At 42.8% G+C, this 14,087-nt stretch overlaps 1 protein-coding gene across 1 annotated transcript in view; it reads left to right on the plus strand.

Moving 5' to 3' along the window:
• The window catches only part of LOC144605276 (leucine-rich repeat-containing G-protein coupled receptor 6-like), a 254,009-nt gene that overhangs the window by 99,923 nt on the left and 139,999 nt on the right, over positions 1-14,087 (plus strand). The window contains 1 exon segment of the mRNA XM_078420375.1: positions 2,610-2,681. Within this exon segment, the coding sequence (XP_078276501.1) occupies positions 2,610-2,681 (72 nt within the window).

The following is a 14,087-nucleotide window of genomic DNA, read 5'->3' on the forward strand; positions in this document are numbered from 1 at the left end:
CTTTACATTTCTCTCCTCTCCTTAACTGACCCCCACTTGTCTCCTTAGTCACTTACCTCACCCATCTGCCAATCCAACCTCACCTCACCTGTATCCACCTATCACTTGCCAAGTTTGTCCTCCCACCACCTCCCTTTTCCAGCCTTCACCCTCCCTACAACAATCAATCTGTAAAACAGTCCCGACCGAAATGTCACATCTCCATTCCGTCCACAGATGCTGTCTGACCCATTGAATTCCTCCAGCACTTAGTGTTTTGCTCGAGATTCCAAGATCTACAGTTTCTTGTGTCTCCAAGAATACTAGAATATTATTTCATATTGACACAGCCTCCAGAATAAAATGCAGCAGCATTTTCAACAAGAAATGTGTCACTCATTGGCTCTTTGTTAAAAATTTCAGATTGGTCTACCCTCATCTGAAATTTTCAGCCTCCAGCACTTTGTGCTTTTCTCCCGATTCTAGCATCTGCAGTTCCTTAGTGTATTGGATATGTATGGGTGCTCGATGATCAACATGGACTTGGTGGGGCGAATGGCCTGTTTCCATGCTGCATTTTGACTCTGTACCTCAATAATAGTGTGAATAGATAGTAAGCTGCTGAATTATTGGATGCTGCCATGCAATAAGCAGATACCGAAGGGAACAATGCAACATGTGAATGAACATGCTCACTCTGTATCAGAAGTGCATTCACAGCCATGTCCTGTCATGCTTTTCGATGGTCAATCAAAATGTGTGAAGAAGTAATAAAGCACGCTCAATATAATATTTGTGTGATTCCAATACTTATAGAAGGATACTTTCAAGAGTATCTTTCATGTCTGATGAGGAGGCTGCAGAGCAGAATGGACATTGCCTAGTCTATCACAGGTATTAACCTCACCACAATGAAAGGGATCTACAGAACGTTCTGCCTCAGTACGGAAGCTAATATCATCAGAGACTCAAGCCACCCTGGCCATGCTCTCGTTTCATTGCTACCATTAGGATAAAGGCACTAGAACCTAAGAACCATGACCTCCAGGTTCATGAACAGTTTTTTTCCCCATCAACCATAAAACTATAAACCTTAAGAGCAGAATTAGGCCATTTGGCCCATCGAGTCTGCTCTGCCGTTCAATCGAGGCTGATCTATCTTCCCCTCTCAACCCCATTCTCCTGCCTTCTCCCCATAATCTTTGACACCCTTATTAATCAAGAACCTATCAATCTCCACTTTAGAAATGCCCATTGACTTGGCCTCCAATTCTGTGGCTATAAATTTCACAGATTGATCAACCTCTGGCTAAAGAAATTCCTCCTCATCTCCATTCTAAGGGTAAGTCCTTGCATTCTGAGCATGTGTCTTCTGGTCCTAGACTCTCTCACTACTGGAAACATCCTCTCTACATCCACTCTATCCAAGCTCTTAACTACAGTGCACAAATCTATCTTAACTATCTTAACTGAACTATAAAGAACTTTGAAACTAGACACAAAATGCTGGAGTAACTCAGCGGGTCAGGCAGCATCTCTGGAGGGAAGGAATGGGTGACGTTTTGGGTCGAGACCCCTCGTCAGACTGAAGAAGGGTCTCGATCCGAAACATCACCCATTCTTTCTATCCAGAGGGAAAGATAGATCAGCCTATCCCGCTGAGTTACTCCAGCATTTTGTGTCTTTGGTTTACACCAGCATCTGCAGTTCCTTCCTACACATAAAGAACTTTGTATAAGTTGCATAATGTGCTTCAATTTGCACGATTATGGTTTGGTTACCAAATGCGATGGATAACTTATCGTGTTACAGTTTATTCCATGTTGTGTTGTTTGTGCCTGTAAAGTTACAGCAAGCAAGAATCTCATTGTTCCAATCCCAGTGCATATGAGAATTAAACACTCTTGGCTCTTGACGCACGATGCAGTAAACTGCTTTGGAAAGTCATGGCGCCAGCAAGCTGCTTTGACCCCTGTGGCAATGGTCTTTGAACAATTTGCAATCTTGGTGCTTGCTACTAGTTATTGACATAGTCGACGATGGAAATGTTCCTTTTGTTCTTATTCTTGACATCTGCTTTTTATTTCCTTCAAAGTGCATTTTTCATTTGAATGATATTCATAAGAGATTGTTTTAATCAGGAAAGAAACAACGTATCTTCCAGATGAAACTGGGAATGTGTGGTCTGCAAGGTACAGTGGCAAAGCAGAGAAAGTACAATTCATCTCTGATTGTGGAACTGAATGGACAATGCAATGAACAGCTGTCATCAGGCAACTGAACCATTCTACCACAATTAGAGAGCAGTCCTGAGCTACTATTCACCTCATTGTAGACCCTCCGACTATCTTTGATCGGGCTTTACTGGACTTGCAGTAAACGTTATTCACGTTATTCCCTTTTCATGTATCTGTACACTGTGGATGGCTCGATTGTAATCACGTATTGTCTTTCTGCTGACAAAGGCTTTTCACTGTACCTCGATATGCGTGACAATAAACTAAACAAACTAACTAACTAACTTTAGAAGTGGCAATGCAACAGCAAATATCTTTCAGCATTGGTTATACTGTTCCGTTCAAAGCCAACTCCAATTTATTCATTTTTCTGTCTTCCGTTTCTCTCGGTAGAGACTTGAGCATGAACAATATTGATGACCTGCAGCCAAACTCTTTTGAGGGTCTTCACTTCTTGGAAGAGATGTAAGTAACAAATAACATCCAGAACAAATAATTATGTTAATAGGCTTCAATATTTTGGAAAAGCACAAGATGTAATTAATATTCTACTGTGCATAGCAGTAAACATCCCCAAATACATTTAGAAACAAGGAACTGCAGATGCTGGTTTATAAAAGAAGACACAAAATGCTGGAGTAACTCAGTGGGTCAGGCAGCATCTCTAGAGAACATAAATAGGAGTCATTTTGAGTCGGGATTCTTCTTCAGATGGATTGTAGGGGGGGGTGGGAAAGAAAGCTGGAAAAGAGATAGACACAAAATGCTGGAGTAACTCAATGGGTCAAGCAGCATCTCTGAAGAAAAGGAATAGGTGACGTTTCGGGTCGAGACCTTTCTTTAAAAAGAGGAGGGTCAGGACAAACTCTTACTTTGTCGAAATCAACCTTTTTCAGTTTTTTAAAATTAGTACTCATAATATTAACTCAAAGATCAATATTAATAACTGGGTTGAAATGGCCATCTTCGCTATGTTGTTCAGCTCAATGTTTGGGCCAAATTCAAATTAACACTCTGCTCCTCTACAGAAAAACCAAATCTATTCATAATTTATAGAAACACGGAACTACAAATACAGGTTTACACAAAAGGACACAAAATGCTGGACTAACTCAGTGGGTCAGGCAGCATCCCTTCGTCTTCTTGCGTTTGAGGCAGCAGAAGTTATGAAGCTGCTTCTGCTTCTGCTGTCTCTGTTTGTTGTCGTTCGCCTGACTGAGGTCAGTCGACAGGGGTCACCACGGGGAGGTCGACAATTATAGGGAAGTAAAATGCACATAATGTAAAAGATTTCATCATTTATTTGCAATGTCTTGATAGCAATTTTTAGATTTCATCTTTAGTACAGAGCAGTTAGAAACAATACAATGGTTGTGATTGAATTTGAAAGTCAGTTTCATGGCTTGTTCATGATTATTATTTTTGATGAATTTACATTTAAGGATGATTAATTATTTATCATGTATATAAAGAAATGTTCTCTGAAGAACATGTAATTGTTTATCATCTATAACGTTTGGAAGGCCAAGACTTACACTGTTGTTATTGTTTGGATCTTACTTGCTGATTGAAATGTATTGGGACTCAGGTTATTCCACTATAACAAAACATCGAAACCAGCAATCATTCACTGAAACAGGAATGGGTATTGTCCAAGTATCACCACGAGGCCGGTGTAGCCTAGAATGGAAAATGTTTGGCAGCTTCTCAAAACATTTCACTTCAGTACAATTGCTGGATTGAAGGGGTAAAGACCTAGAAATGACTCACAATCATCTTTGTTGCAATCAGGCTTTCCAAAACTTGTTTAATATTCGACTGTATGGTCGGCTGAACCCAATTCAGTCTATGTCTCCAAGATCTCCAGCCATGGTCAGAGCTTTTAAAATGGTGGCATCTACTTGAATTAATGGACTGTATTGGACAGCACAGTAGAGCAACTGGTGGAGCTGCGGTTCCATAGCACCAGAGACCCGGGTTCAAACCTGATCCCAAATGCTAACATGTGGAGTTATAGATTCATGGCGGGTGCTTAATCGCCCCGACACGGAGGGTTCGACCGCCAGCTGCGGGAGCCAAGATCGCCCCGACAACGGAAGGTTCGAGTGCCCCGACCGCGGGAGAACAAAGAAGGGAAGGAGATTGAACTTTTTTTGCCTTCCACGACAGTGAGGAATGTGGGGGAGTCGCTGTGGTGGATGTTCGTGTTAACAAAATAATTTGCGTGTCTTGTTGCTCTTTATTGGTATGACTGTATGGCAAATCAAATTCCTCGCATGTTGCAAAACATACTTGGCTAATAAATTATTATTATGATTATGATTATGTTTATGATAGAATCAAAGGTTTCAAGTGTCCCAATTAAGGTACAGTGATATGCGAATTACCGTACAGCCATTTAAAAAAAAAAAGCAACAAGACACACAACTACATAAAAGTTAACACAAATATCCACCACAGCGGATTCCCCACATCCCCCACTGTGAAGGAAGGCAAAAAAGTCCAATCTTCTTCCTTCTTTATTCTCCCGCGGTCGGGGCAGTTGAACCATCCGCAGTTGAGAGGATCGATGCTCCCGCAGCCGGCAATCTAAACTCCCGCGTCGGGGCGATCGATAAGATAAATACTGGGTCACAAATACTGATCAGAGGTAGGGCTGGTGACTCACTTCCAGTCACCCCAAAGTTAGGAATGTGATGGAATATTCTCCTTTTGCCCAGATTAGTGTGGTTCTGAAAATTCTCAAGAATCTCCACCAATATGCTGTTCACAAAATCCACTGTAGTTACTCACCAGTGCAACTCTTGGCAGTAACCTCAACCTCCAAAATGGACAGAAGGATTGGGCAGCACAATGGTGCAGCGGGTAGAATCATTGCCCACAGCGCTAGAGACCCCGGTTCGATCCTGACCACGGGTGCTGTCTGTATGGAGTTTGTTCCGTACTCCCCGTGACCGCGTGAGATCTTTTTCCGGATGCTCCGGTTTCCTCCCACACTCCAAAGACGTACAGATTTGTAAGTTAATTGGCATGTATAAAAATTGTAAATTGTCCGTAGTGTGTAGGATAGAACTTGTGTATGGGTGACCGCTGGTCGGTGCAAACCTGGTGGGCCGAAGAGCCTATTTCCACGCTGCATCTCTAAAGTCTAAAGTAAAGTAAATTAAAATAAACAAGCAATGCCAAAAAAATACTTTTGTTGACCGCCTGCTGCCTTGTAGCATAGAGGTTGTAAGCATTTAATAGCCCCATGACAGTAGGAAAGAAGCTGTTCCTGAACTTCGACGTTTCAGTTTTCAGGCTCCTATATCTTCTTCCAATTGGCAGGAGTGAATACACAAAATTAAACATAGCTTTTATTTCAATAGGTCTTTTTCTGCTTGTTTGGCCAGCTTTTATTGGGTGTGGTTTAGTCAAGAGTCAAGAGTTTTATTGTCATATGTTCCAGATAGAGCAATGAAATTCTTGCTTGCTGCAGCACAACAGAATATGTAAACATAGCACACTGTAAACAACATGATAAACGAGAGAGAAAACACACACACACACACACACACACACACACATATATATAGATATGGTGGAAGGAGGTGGGGGAGGGGAGGAGGGTAGGGGGAGGGGGAGAGAGGGTTGGGGGGGAGAGAGGGTGCTGCACCAATGCAGGAGAGGTTTGGGCCCAGCAGGTCAATTGGTCTAGTATATATGTATATATATATATATATATATATATATACACATATAAACATAGCACAAAAAGTAAGGAAATTTGTGTTTGGTAGATTATTTCTTTATTGTAACAATGCTTCTTGGCAATAAATCTTATACCGTTGGAAAGCCTGTTTATTTCCCTTTTAAATGGTGCCACATTTGTAAGGAACATGCATTTGTGGGATGAGCAGCAGAGCTGAGTATATGGGTTGCGCCCATGAAAAATTTGCCAAATCTTCTCTGCCAATGCCAAACAGCTTATTCTGCTGTTGCTATTGACTCTTGTTTTGAGCTTCTGGTACCCCCAGGTGCTGACAATCAGGTGCCTGATTGGCACCTGATTGGCAGCATCTGTGAGCATGGGCCCTGCTACAGTGGTCAGTAGGTGTCTGCTCCAAGAATCGGCATGCCACGTTTGACTGATCTGGATAGGGCCCGTGCGATAGGGCAACTTCAAGCTGGTGTTCCGCAAAACCAAGTTGCGGCATTATTTGGAGTGAGCCCTAGTACCATCTCCAAAGTGAAGGCCAAGTTCCATATAACGGGGGATGTCAGAGACAGGCCGCGAAGTGGGCGTCCCAAGAAGACGACACCCGAAGAAGACCGTTTCCTCACCCTGTCAGCACTTAGGAACCGTAGGCTGTCTTCTACAGATTTGCAGTCAAGGTTTGCAGAACGATATGGCCGACGGCTCTCTGCCCAGACAATTCGGAACAGACTGCACGCAGCCGATCTCCGGTCTCATAGGGCTGCCAGGAGGCCTGCCATGACTGCCCTTCACCGTCAGGCCCGTTTGCGCTGGTGTCGGTAACACGTGCACTGGAACCTGAACATGTGGAGGAACGTTATGTTCAGCGATGAGTCCAGATTCTGCCTATGGCAGTTGGATCATAGGGTCAAAGTGTGGAGAAGACGCGGAGAACGCTATGCTGATTGCTGCACCGATAGAGTAACATCTTTTGGTGGAGGCAGTGTGATGGTGTGGGGCGGCATCTCCCTCACTGGAAAAATGAGGCTTGTCATCATTGGAGGCAATCTCAATGCAGAGAGATATCGAGATGAGATTCTGCAACCAGTGGCAATCCCATATCTCCATAGTCTGGGACCGAACTCTATCCTCCAAGATGACAATGCTCGCCCCCAGAGAGCAGGGTTTCTCGGAGACTACCTCCAGAATTTGGGAGTGGAGAGGATGGAATAGCCTGCCAGCAGTCCTGACCTCAACCCCATTGAACACTTGTGGGATCAGCTTGGGCGTGCTGTTCGTGCCAGAGTGACCAACACAACCACGTTGGCTGACTTGCGACAAATGCTGGTTGAAGAATGGGATGCCATCCCACAACAGTGTGTGACCAGGCTGGTGACCAGCATGAGGAGGAGGTGCCAGGCTGTTGTGGCTGTGTATGGTTCTTCCACACGCTACTGAGGCTCCTGTTTATTAAATGAATAAATTGTTAAATTGCCAATATGTCTTGTTTCTTCAGACTTCAATCATCCGATCCACCAAACAACACCGAACAAGAGTCAATGGCAGAGTAAGCTGTTTGGCACTGGCAGAGAAGTTTTGGCAGATTTTTCATGGGCGCAACCCACATACTCGGCTCTGCTGCTCATCTCACAAATGCATGTTCCTTACAAATGTGGCACCATTTAAAAGGGAAATAAACAGGCTTTCCAACGGTATAAGATTTATTGCCAAGAAGCATTGTTACAACAAAGAAATAATCTACCAAACACAAATTTCCTTACTTTTTGTGCTATGTTTATATATAGATACACATACACGCATACTCAAAAAACAAATAACAAACAGAAAACAAACAACAAACGTTGTAATCTGCCATAAAACACTATTGTGTAGTAAAGAACTGCAGATGCTGGTTTAAATCGAAGGTAGACACAAAATGCTGGAGTAACTCAGCGGGACAGGCAGCATCTCTGGAGAGAAGGAACGGTTGACCCTTCTTCAGTCTTGACCCGAAACGTCACCCATTCCTTCTCTCCAGAGATGCTACATGAAACACTATTGGTTTGTCACTGGTAAAAAGGTACTAAGTCCACTATTTTCATTTTACCTCTTCAAGGACTTCATTTATGTTTTGTGCATGGAATCAAATTCTCCTCTTAATTTTAACTTTGTTTAAGTTCAAGGAAGCAAATAGAGATAGATTCTTATACTTGGGATATTGATCAGTTACGAATGTGGACCTGAAAAATCAGAGACAGAAAAAAAAATCTTCAGCAATCATTTGGTGCGGATGATTAATTGTTTTGATTGGCAAGCGAGAAGCTCAGAATTTTAATCCCACCGTGACAATTTATGTAATTTAGCTGGTAGCATCAGAAAAATAATGACCATTAAAGTTGCACAATTTTGTAAAATGATCCAACACATTCACTATCCAACAAGGTGGGCTTTTTCCAGGTTCTCGGGTTTCCTCCCACACTCCAAAGATGTGTAAATTTGACGATTAATTGGCTTCTGTAAATTGCCCCTCGTGTGTAAGATGTGATAACATAGTACTAGTTCACGCGGTGGGCCGATAAGTCCGTTTTCCACATTGTATCTCAAAACTAAATTAATCTAAACTAAACTTCCAATAAATCTATTCAGGGAAAGGAGCAAGCACTTCATAACATGTTGGATCCATGTGTGACTTTATCCCACAAGATCAGAATATCAGAATTAGAAACAGGAATAGGCCTTACTTATATGCCTTTCAAAAATAACTCAGTCACCTATTTACCTTGGCGTCATTTTATTGCACTGACCATGTGTCCCTTAATTCATTTAATATTTTTTTAAAATATTCATCTTTCTTGAATATACTCAGTGATTGATCCTCTGTACTGGCCTTCAGTCGAGAATTCCAAAGATTCGTCACCCTCGAGGCAAAGACATTTAAATACAGAACATAGTCTGTGTCAAGATGATGCCGTTAAACTACATGTGATCCATACCCCTCCATTCCCTGCAACTCCTTGTGCCTATCTAAAAAACTCTCAAACACCACTTTCATATCTGCTTTCACCACCACCACTGGCAGTGGATTCCATGCACTTACCACACTCTGTGTTTAAAAATCTTGCCCTACACATCTCCTTTAAACTTTCCTCTCTCAGCTTAACGCTATGACTTTCGAGACACAGCACAGAAATAAGCTGTTCGGCCCACCGAGTCCACGCCGATCAGAGATCACCCTGTATACTAGCATTACCCTACACACAAGGGACAATTTGCAATTTTACTGAAGCCAAATAACCTACATAATCACACGTGTTTGGAGTGTGGGAGGAAATCGGAGTACAGAGAACAAAAACCCCACACGGTCACAGGGAGAATATACAAATTCCATACAGAGAGCACCCATAATCAGGAACCCAACGGGTCCACTTGGTCTACTAGTTTTCTAAACTTCTATGAGATCTGTGACTTCCAGTGCGCCAGGGAAAACAATCCTAAAATTGTCCAACTTCTCCTCATAGTTGATACCCTCACATTAGAACTGCCTGCCCTGAGCATAGAGGTGACCTCTTTCATTTTCACATTAGTCTCATTGTAGTCGGGGCGAAGAGGAGTGGGGACTGAATCCACAGGAAAATGCATAAAAACATTCCCAGACTTCCAAGTTGCCCCATTCCCAGTTACAAACCAATTTAACTCCCCTCCGCACACCCATACTGACCTTTCTGTCCTGGGCCTCCTCCATTGCCAGAGAGAGGCCACATGCAAATTGGAGGAACAGCACCTCATATTCCGTTTGGGTATCTCACAACCCAATGTTGTGAACGGTGAATTTTCCAATTTTAAGTAATCTCGATCAGCTCCCCCCCCCCCATCTCCTTTCTCCCCCACACACACACCGTTTGTCATCTCCCTCCTCCCCACCCTAGGCCTCATTTGGACTCACATTTATTTCTTGCCTCCTCCCCCCCTCCCCCTCCTACATTCCTTCTTCTGCTTCATGATTTGCAACTTCAAGCAGTCTATCTTACCTTCTGCTGTTATCTCTGGCCTTTATTCCAGCCTTCTGCCTATTAAACCTGCTCCTCCCCACCTCAAAACATCACCCATTCCTTCTATCCAGAGATGCTGCCTGTCCTGCTGAGTTACTCCAGCATTTTGTGTCTATCTTCGGTGTAAACCAGCATCTGCAGTTCCTTCCTATCCACTTATAATCTGCCAGAATTTGTCCTACCTTGCCCCTCCCCCAGCTTTCTTCCTCCTCCCTCTCACAACCATGTTCTCCAGAGATCCTGCCATAACCCATTGAATTAATCCAGCACATTGTGTCTTTTTGTGCCAACCAACATCTGTGGTTCCTTGTTTCCATATTCTGATGACTGGCCTGATCAACACACATGGAAACTGGGCGTTGGAACAGATTATCCTAGCTCCTTGATAAATAAATGTACATATTCAGCAATTTCCTTGGGTCATAAAGGGCCTGTCCCACTTAGGCGATTTTTTTGGCGACTGCCGGCGACTGTCAAAGTCGTAGCAGATTGACGAAATTTTCTTTTATGCTATGACAATGACCACGACAATGCCAAGTCAGGTCGAGATTACACCGTCTTCGGAAACATCGCAAAATTCCCACGCTGTCAATGCTTCTCCGGTGTCCTAATTTTCACTGAAATCACTGACAAGTCGGTAAGTACTTGCGAGTTTTGAACTATAACATCTTGTATGGGTTACTTAAAAACCAAGCTTCATGGTAACAAGGCATAAACTGGATTGACTTCCAGTTTACTAATAGCAGTATTAAGAAATTTAATTTTAAAAGTGGTTAAATGGATTTTTGTGAAAAGTGTGTGGGCATTCTTTGAAAATGTACGGGAGATGCATATCTGGTTTCTGGGTTGCATATCTGGGTTTGGAGCCTACTTTAAATGTGATCACTGATGCCATAAACATTGCGAAAATTCCCATGCTTACCTGACCATCAAACTGTCGCCTCCAATCTACCTGTCAAATGTCCTGACGGTAAATAAATTGGTTAAACACAAGTATTTTATGGTATCTTGAAATGACTTTACTTATTTTAATATTATGTGCTTCTAAATGCATCTAAGACAAACTAGCAAACCTGGGGACAGCATGCGACAGCGCCCACAATAAGCAACGATACCTGGCGACAAGCCAGCTGTCGCCAAGAAATTTTACTCCGGATGAATTCTCAGCGACGCGCTGAGATCCACTACGATTCTTGGAAGACTCCTCACGATCATGCCCGCGACACCCCGGCGAACTGTCGGCGACAGCCTAGTCGACCGCAGTTGCCTTAAAATCGCCTAAGTGGGACAGGCCCCTTAATCACAATATTAATTCCTATTCTAAAGTGCTTCAAGTTAGTTTTGGGAGGATGGAAAAAGGCCATTGGATTGTTGCTTCAAACACCTATCAGCTTGCCAAAATCATACTTTAACCATTCAAGGTGACGGTTCATTTCAGGCAACTTATCTTATTTCTTGTTTTCACTCGGAGACCTCTGCTGAAATGTTATTTATGCCAAGTCGTACACGTGAGCTGGACTTGGAAGAGCAAATGGAATGAATGTAAGGAAGACATTTTAGTTTAGAGAGTGTAGAGATATAGGGTGCCTTCAGCCCACCGAGTCCACGCCAACCATCGATCACCCGTACACCAGTTCTATGTTGTTCCACTTTTGCATCCTGCACACTCGGGGAAAGTTACAGAAGTCAGTTAACCTACAAACCAGCATATATTTGGAATGTGGGATAAAACCGGAGCACCCGGTGAAAACCCACGCGGTCACAGAGAGAACTTTGCACAGACAGCACCCGTAGTCAGGATTGACCCGGGTCTCTGGCGCCGTAAGGCAGCAACTCTACCGCTACACCACCGTGCATCAATTATAATTTTTGTGCAGGATGCTTAACCGGAAACATGGAACCTAGTTCCGAAAAATACATTTTGCTGTCGGGTGCATATCGCAGTAGTTAATCTTGAATTGGGGGCAGCAGCAGAGGCTAATATTAGCGCAACATTCTTTGGGTTATAAATTGGGTGGAGGAGGGAGACAATCAACAGGAGTTCCTGTTCCTGATCACTACCCTCTGACCTCTGCTAATTGAATATGTTTGTCAGCCTCTGATACTTTTCGTAAGGAGAAGAGTCTTGCTTTCCTTTCTTTGCGGGCAAAGATAAAGGAGGACGATTGTTCACGTCGTTACAGCTGCTCCTGGGTGAAATCTTCTTCAGAGTTTCACGTCGAAGCAAACAGTTATTATCCCGGCCTGACTTTTATATAAACCTGCAGCAACATCCAGTTTTGGATTTAGGGTCTTAGATTTTTGTCTGTTATGGACAGGATTTCCATATTAACATAATCCCATTGCGAAGCAGCATTCTCTGTTTAACACAGGAAAGGAAATATTAATAGGAGCTTAATCAGACTGATCTACGGACTTCTCTGAAGTTGAGGAGAATGTCAGCAGCCACAGATGTGAACTGCTTCACATGTGCTGATCTGTTGTTTCCTTGTTTGGTCATGACCTGGATGTGGTCTTCCTGCCACAACGGTACTGTACATTAGTGTATTGAAGCAGCACCCTCCAAAGGCAATTATTGTCTTCAGTAAAAATCTTTAGACGGTTTTATCAAGGTGCAGGTTGTGTCGCCGTCTTGGAGCCATGCGCCAACAATTCAAATGAAAGTGCTGTAATTAAAGTAAATTATACCCCACCCTTATTGTAACATCAGAAATAAATGCCTCAATGAAATGGGTATTATAGTTAATACTCCTTCAGAAGACAAGTTACCACAGTGTTACAAATAAGAGAGTTTTGGCATGTCTAAATGCATGTCTGAAGATGGGTCTGGACCCAAAACGTCACCCACTCCTTCTCTCTGATGCTGCCTGTCTTGCTGTTACTCCAGCTTTTTGTGTCTTTCTTCGGTTTAAACCAGCATTTGCAGTTCTTAGACATCTTGCATTTTATATACATAGTTGTACACAGACACACACACACATATATATATATATATATACATATATATATATATATATATATATATATATATATATACTGTACACACGCATGCACACACACTTGCATAAACACGCACAAACACACACACATCTATATACTAAAACTCTCGTTTGTTTGTTTATTTGTGACTGAACGTCAGCCAAAACTGTACCAGATAGCGCGACATTTTTAGGCCCACCTTATTCACCGTTGTCACTTTAATGGTAAAAATGGAAGTTTTATTGAAATTGGTGTTATATTTTTAAAGTTATTCACATTTTAAAGGTTTTAAAAACCAGCGCATGGAGGTGCCTCTCACCGGGCCTCTCTTGCCGCTACGCTTGCGGGGCCGGGCCTTGCAGCTCACCGGGCCTCACCAAGAATTATGGGATCAATTCAAGAATTCAATGTCTGAAGATTACCTTCAAAGAGAACGGAGAACAATCGATGATCCAAATATCATGATTGATGAGAGGCATCATGATCAGGCTCTGTTGTATATTCAAGACAAGCTTGTGAATTACAACAAGACACTGGGATACTTTCATGTGCCACTACCAAGACATAGAAGGATGAACCTTGATGGTGACAATCCAGAATTGCTGCGTGAATTGCAGCACAATAGCCCTGAACAACAGTGATTTGTTGAAGAGAGGGAGCCTCTGCTGAATGCTGAGCAAAGAGCAGTGTATGACCATGTGTGCAGCTGCTTGGAAAGGAATGTTCCTTCAATGTTTTTCATTGATACACCAGGGATGGGCAAAACAATTCTCACCAATTTGATCCTCTCCAAAGTTCGAGGTCAAGTTGATATTGCTTTTGCTGTAGCATCCTCTGGTATAACAGCTACATTGATGCCTGGTGGAAGAACTGCACATTCTCGATTCAAGATACCCATCGAAGTGACCGATAATACAATGTGCAACATTGAGAAGAACTCCAACATGGTTCATTTGATCAGGAGTGTGAGACTTATTGTTTGGGATGAGTGCCCGATGATTAGGAGGGAGAGCTTTGATGCAGTGGACAGAACTCTTCAAGATCTATGCAAAAAGAACGATGAGCCTTTTGGCGGCATTCTTACCATTTGTTGTGGCGATTTTCGACAACTCCTTCCTGTTGTGAAAAGGGGAAATGATGCTGATGTTGAAAATTCTTGCATCAAGA

This window comes from Rhinoraja longicauda, chromosome 24 (genome assembly GCF_053455715.1).
Source record: "Rhinoraja longicauda isolate Sanriku21f chromosome 24, sRhiLon1.1, whole genome shotgun sequence".
NCBI lineage: Eukaryota > Metazoa > Chordata > Chondrichthyes > Rajiformes > Arhynchobatidae > Rhinoraja > Rhinoraja longicauda.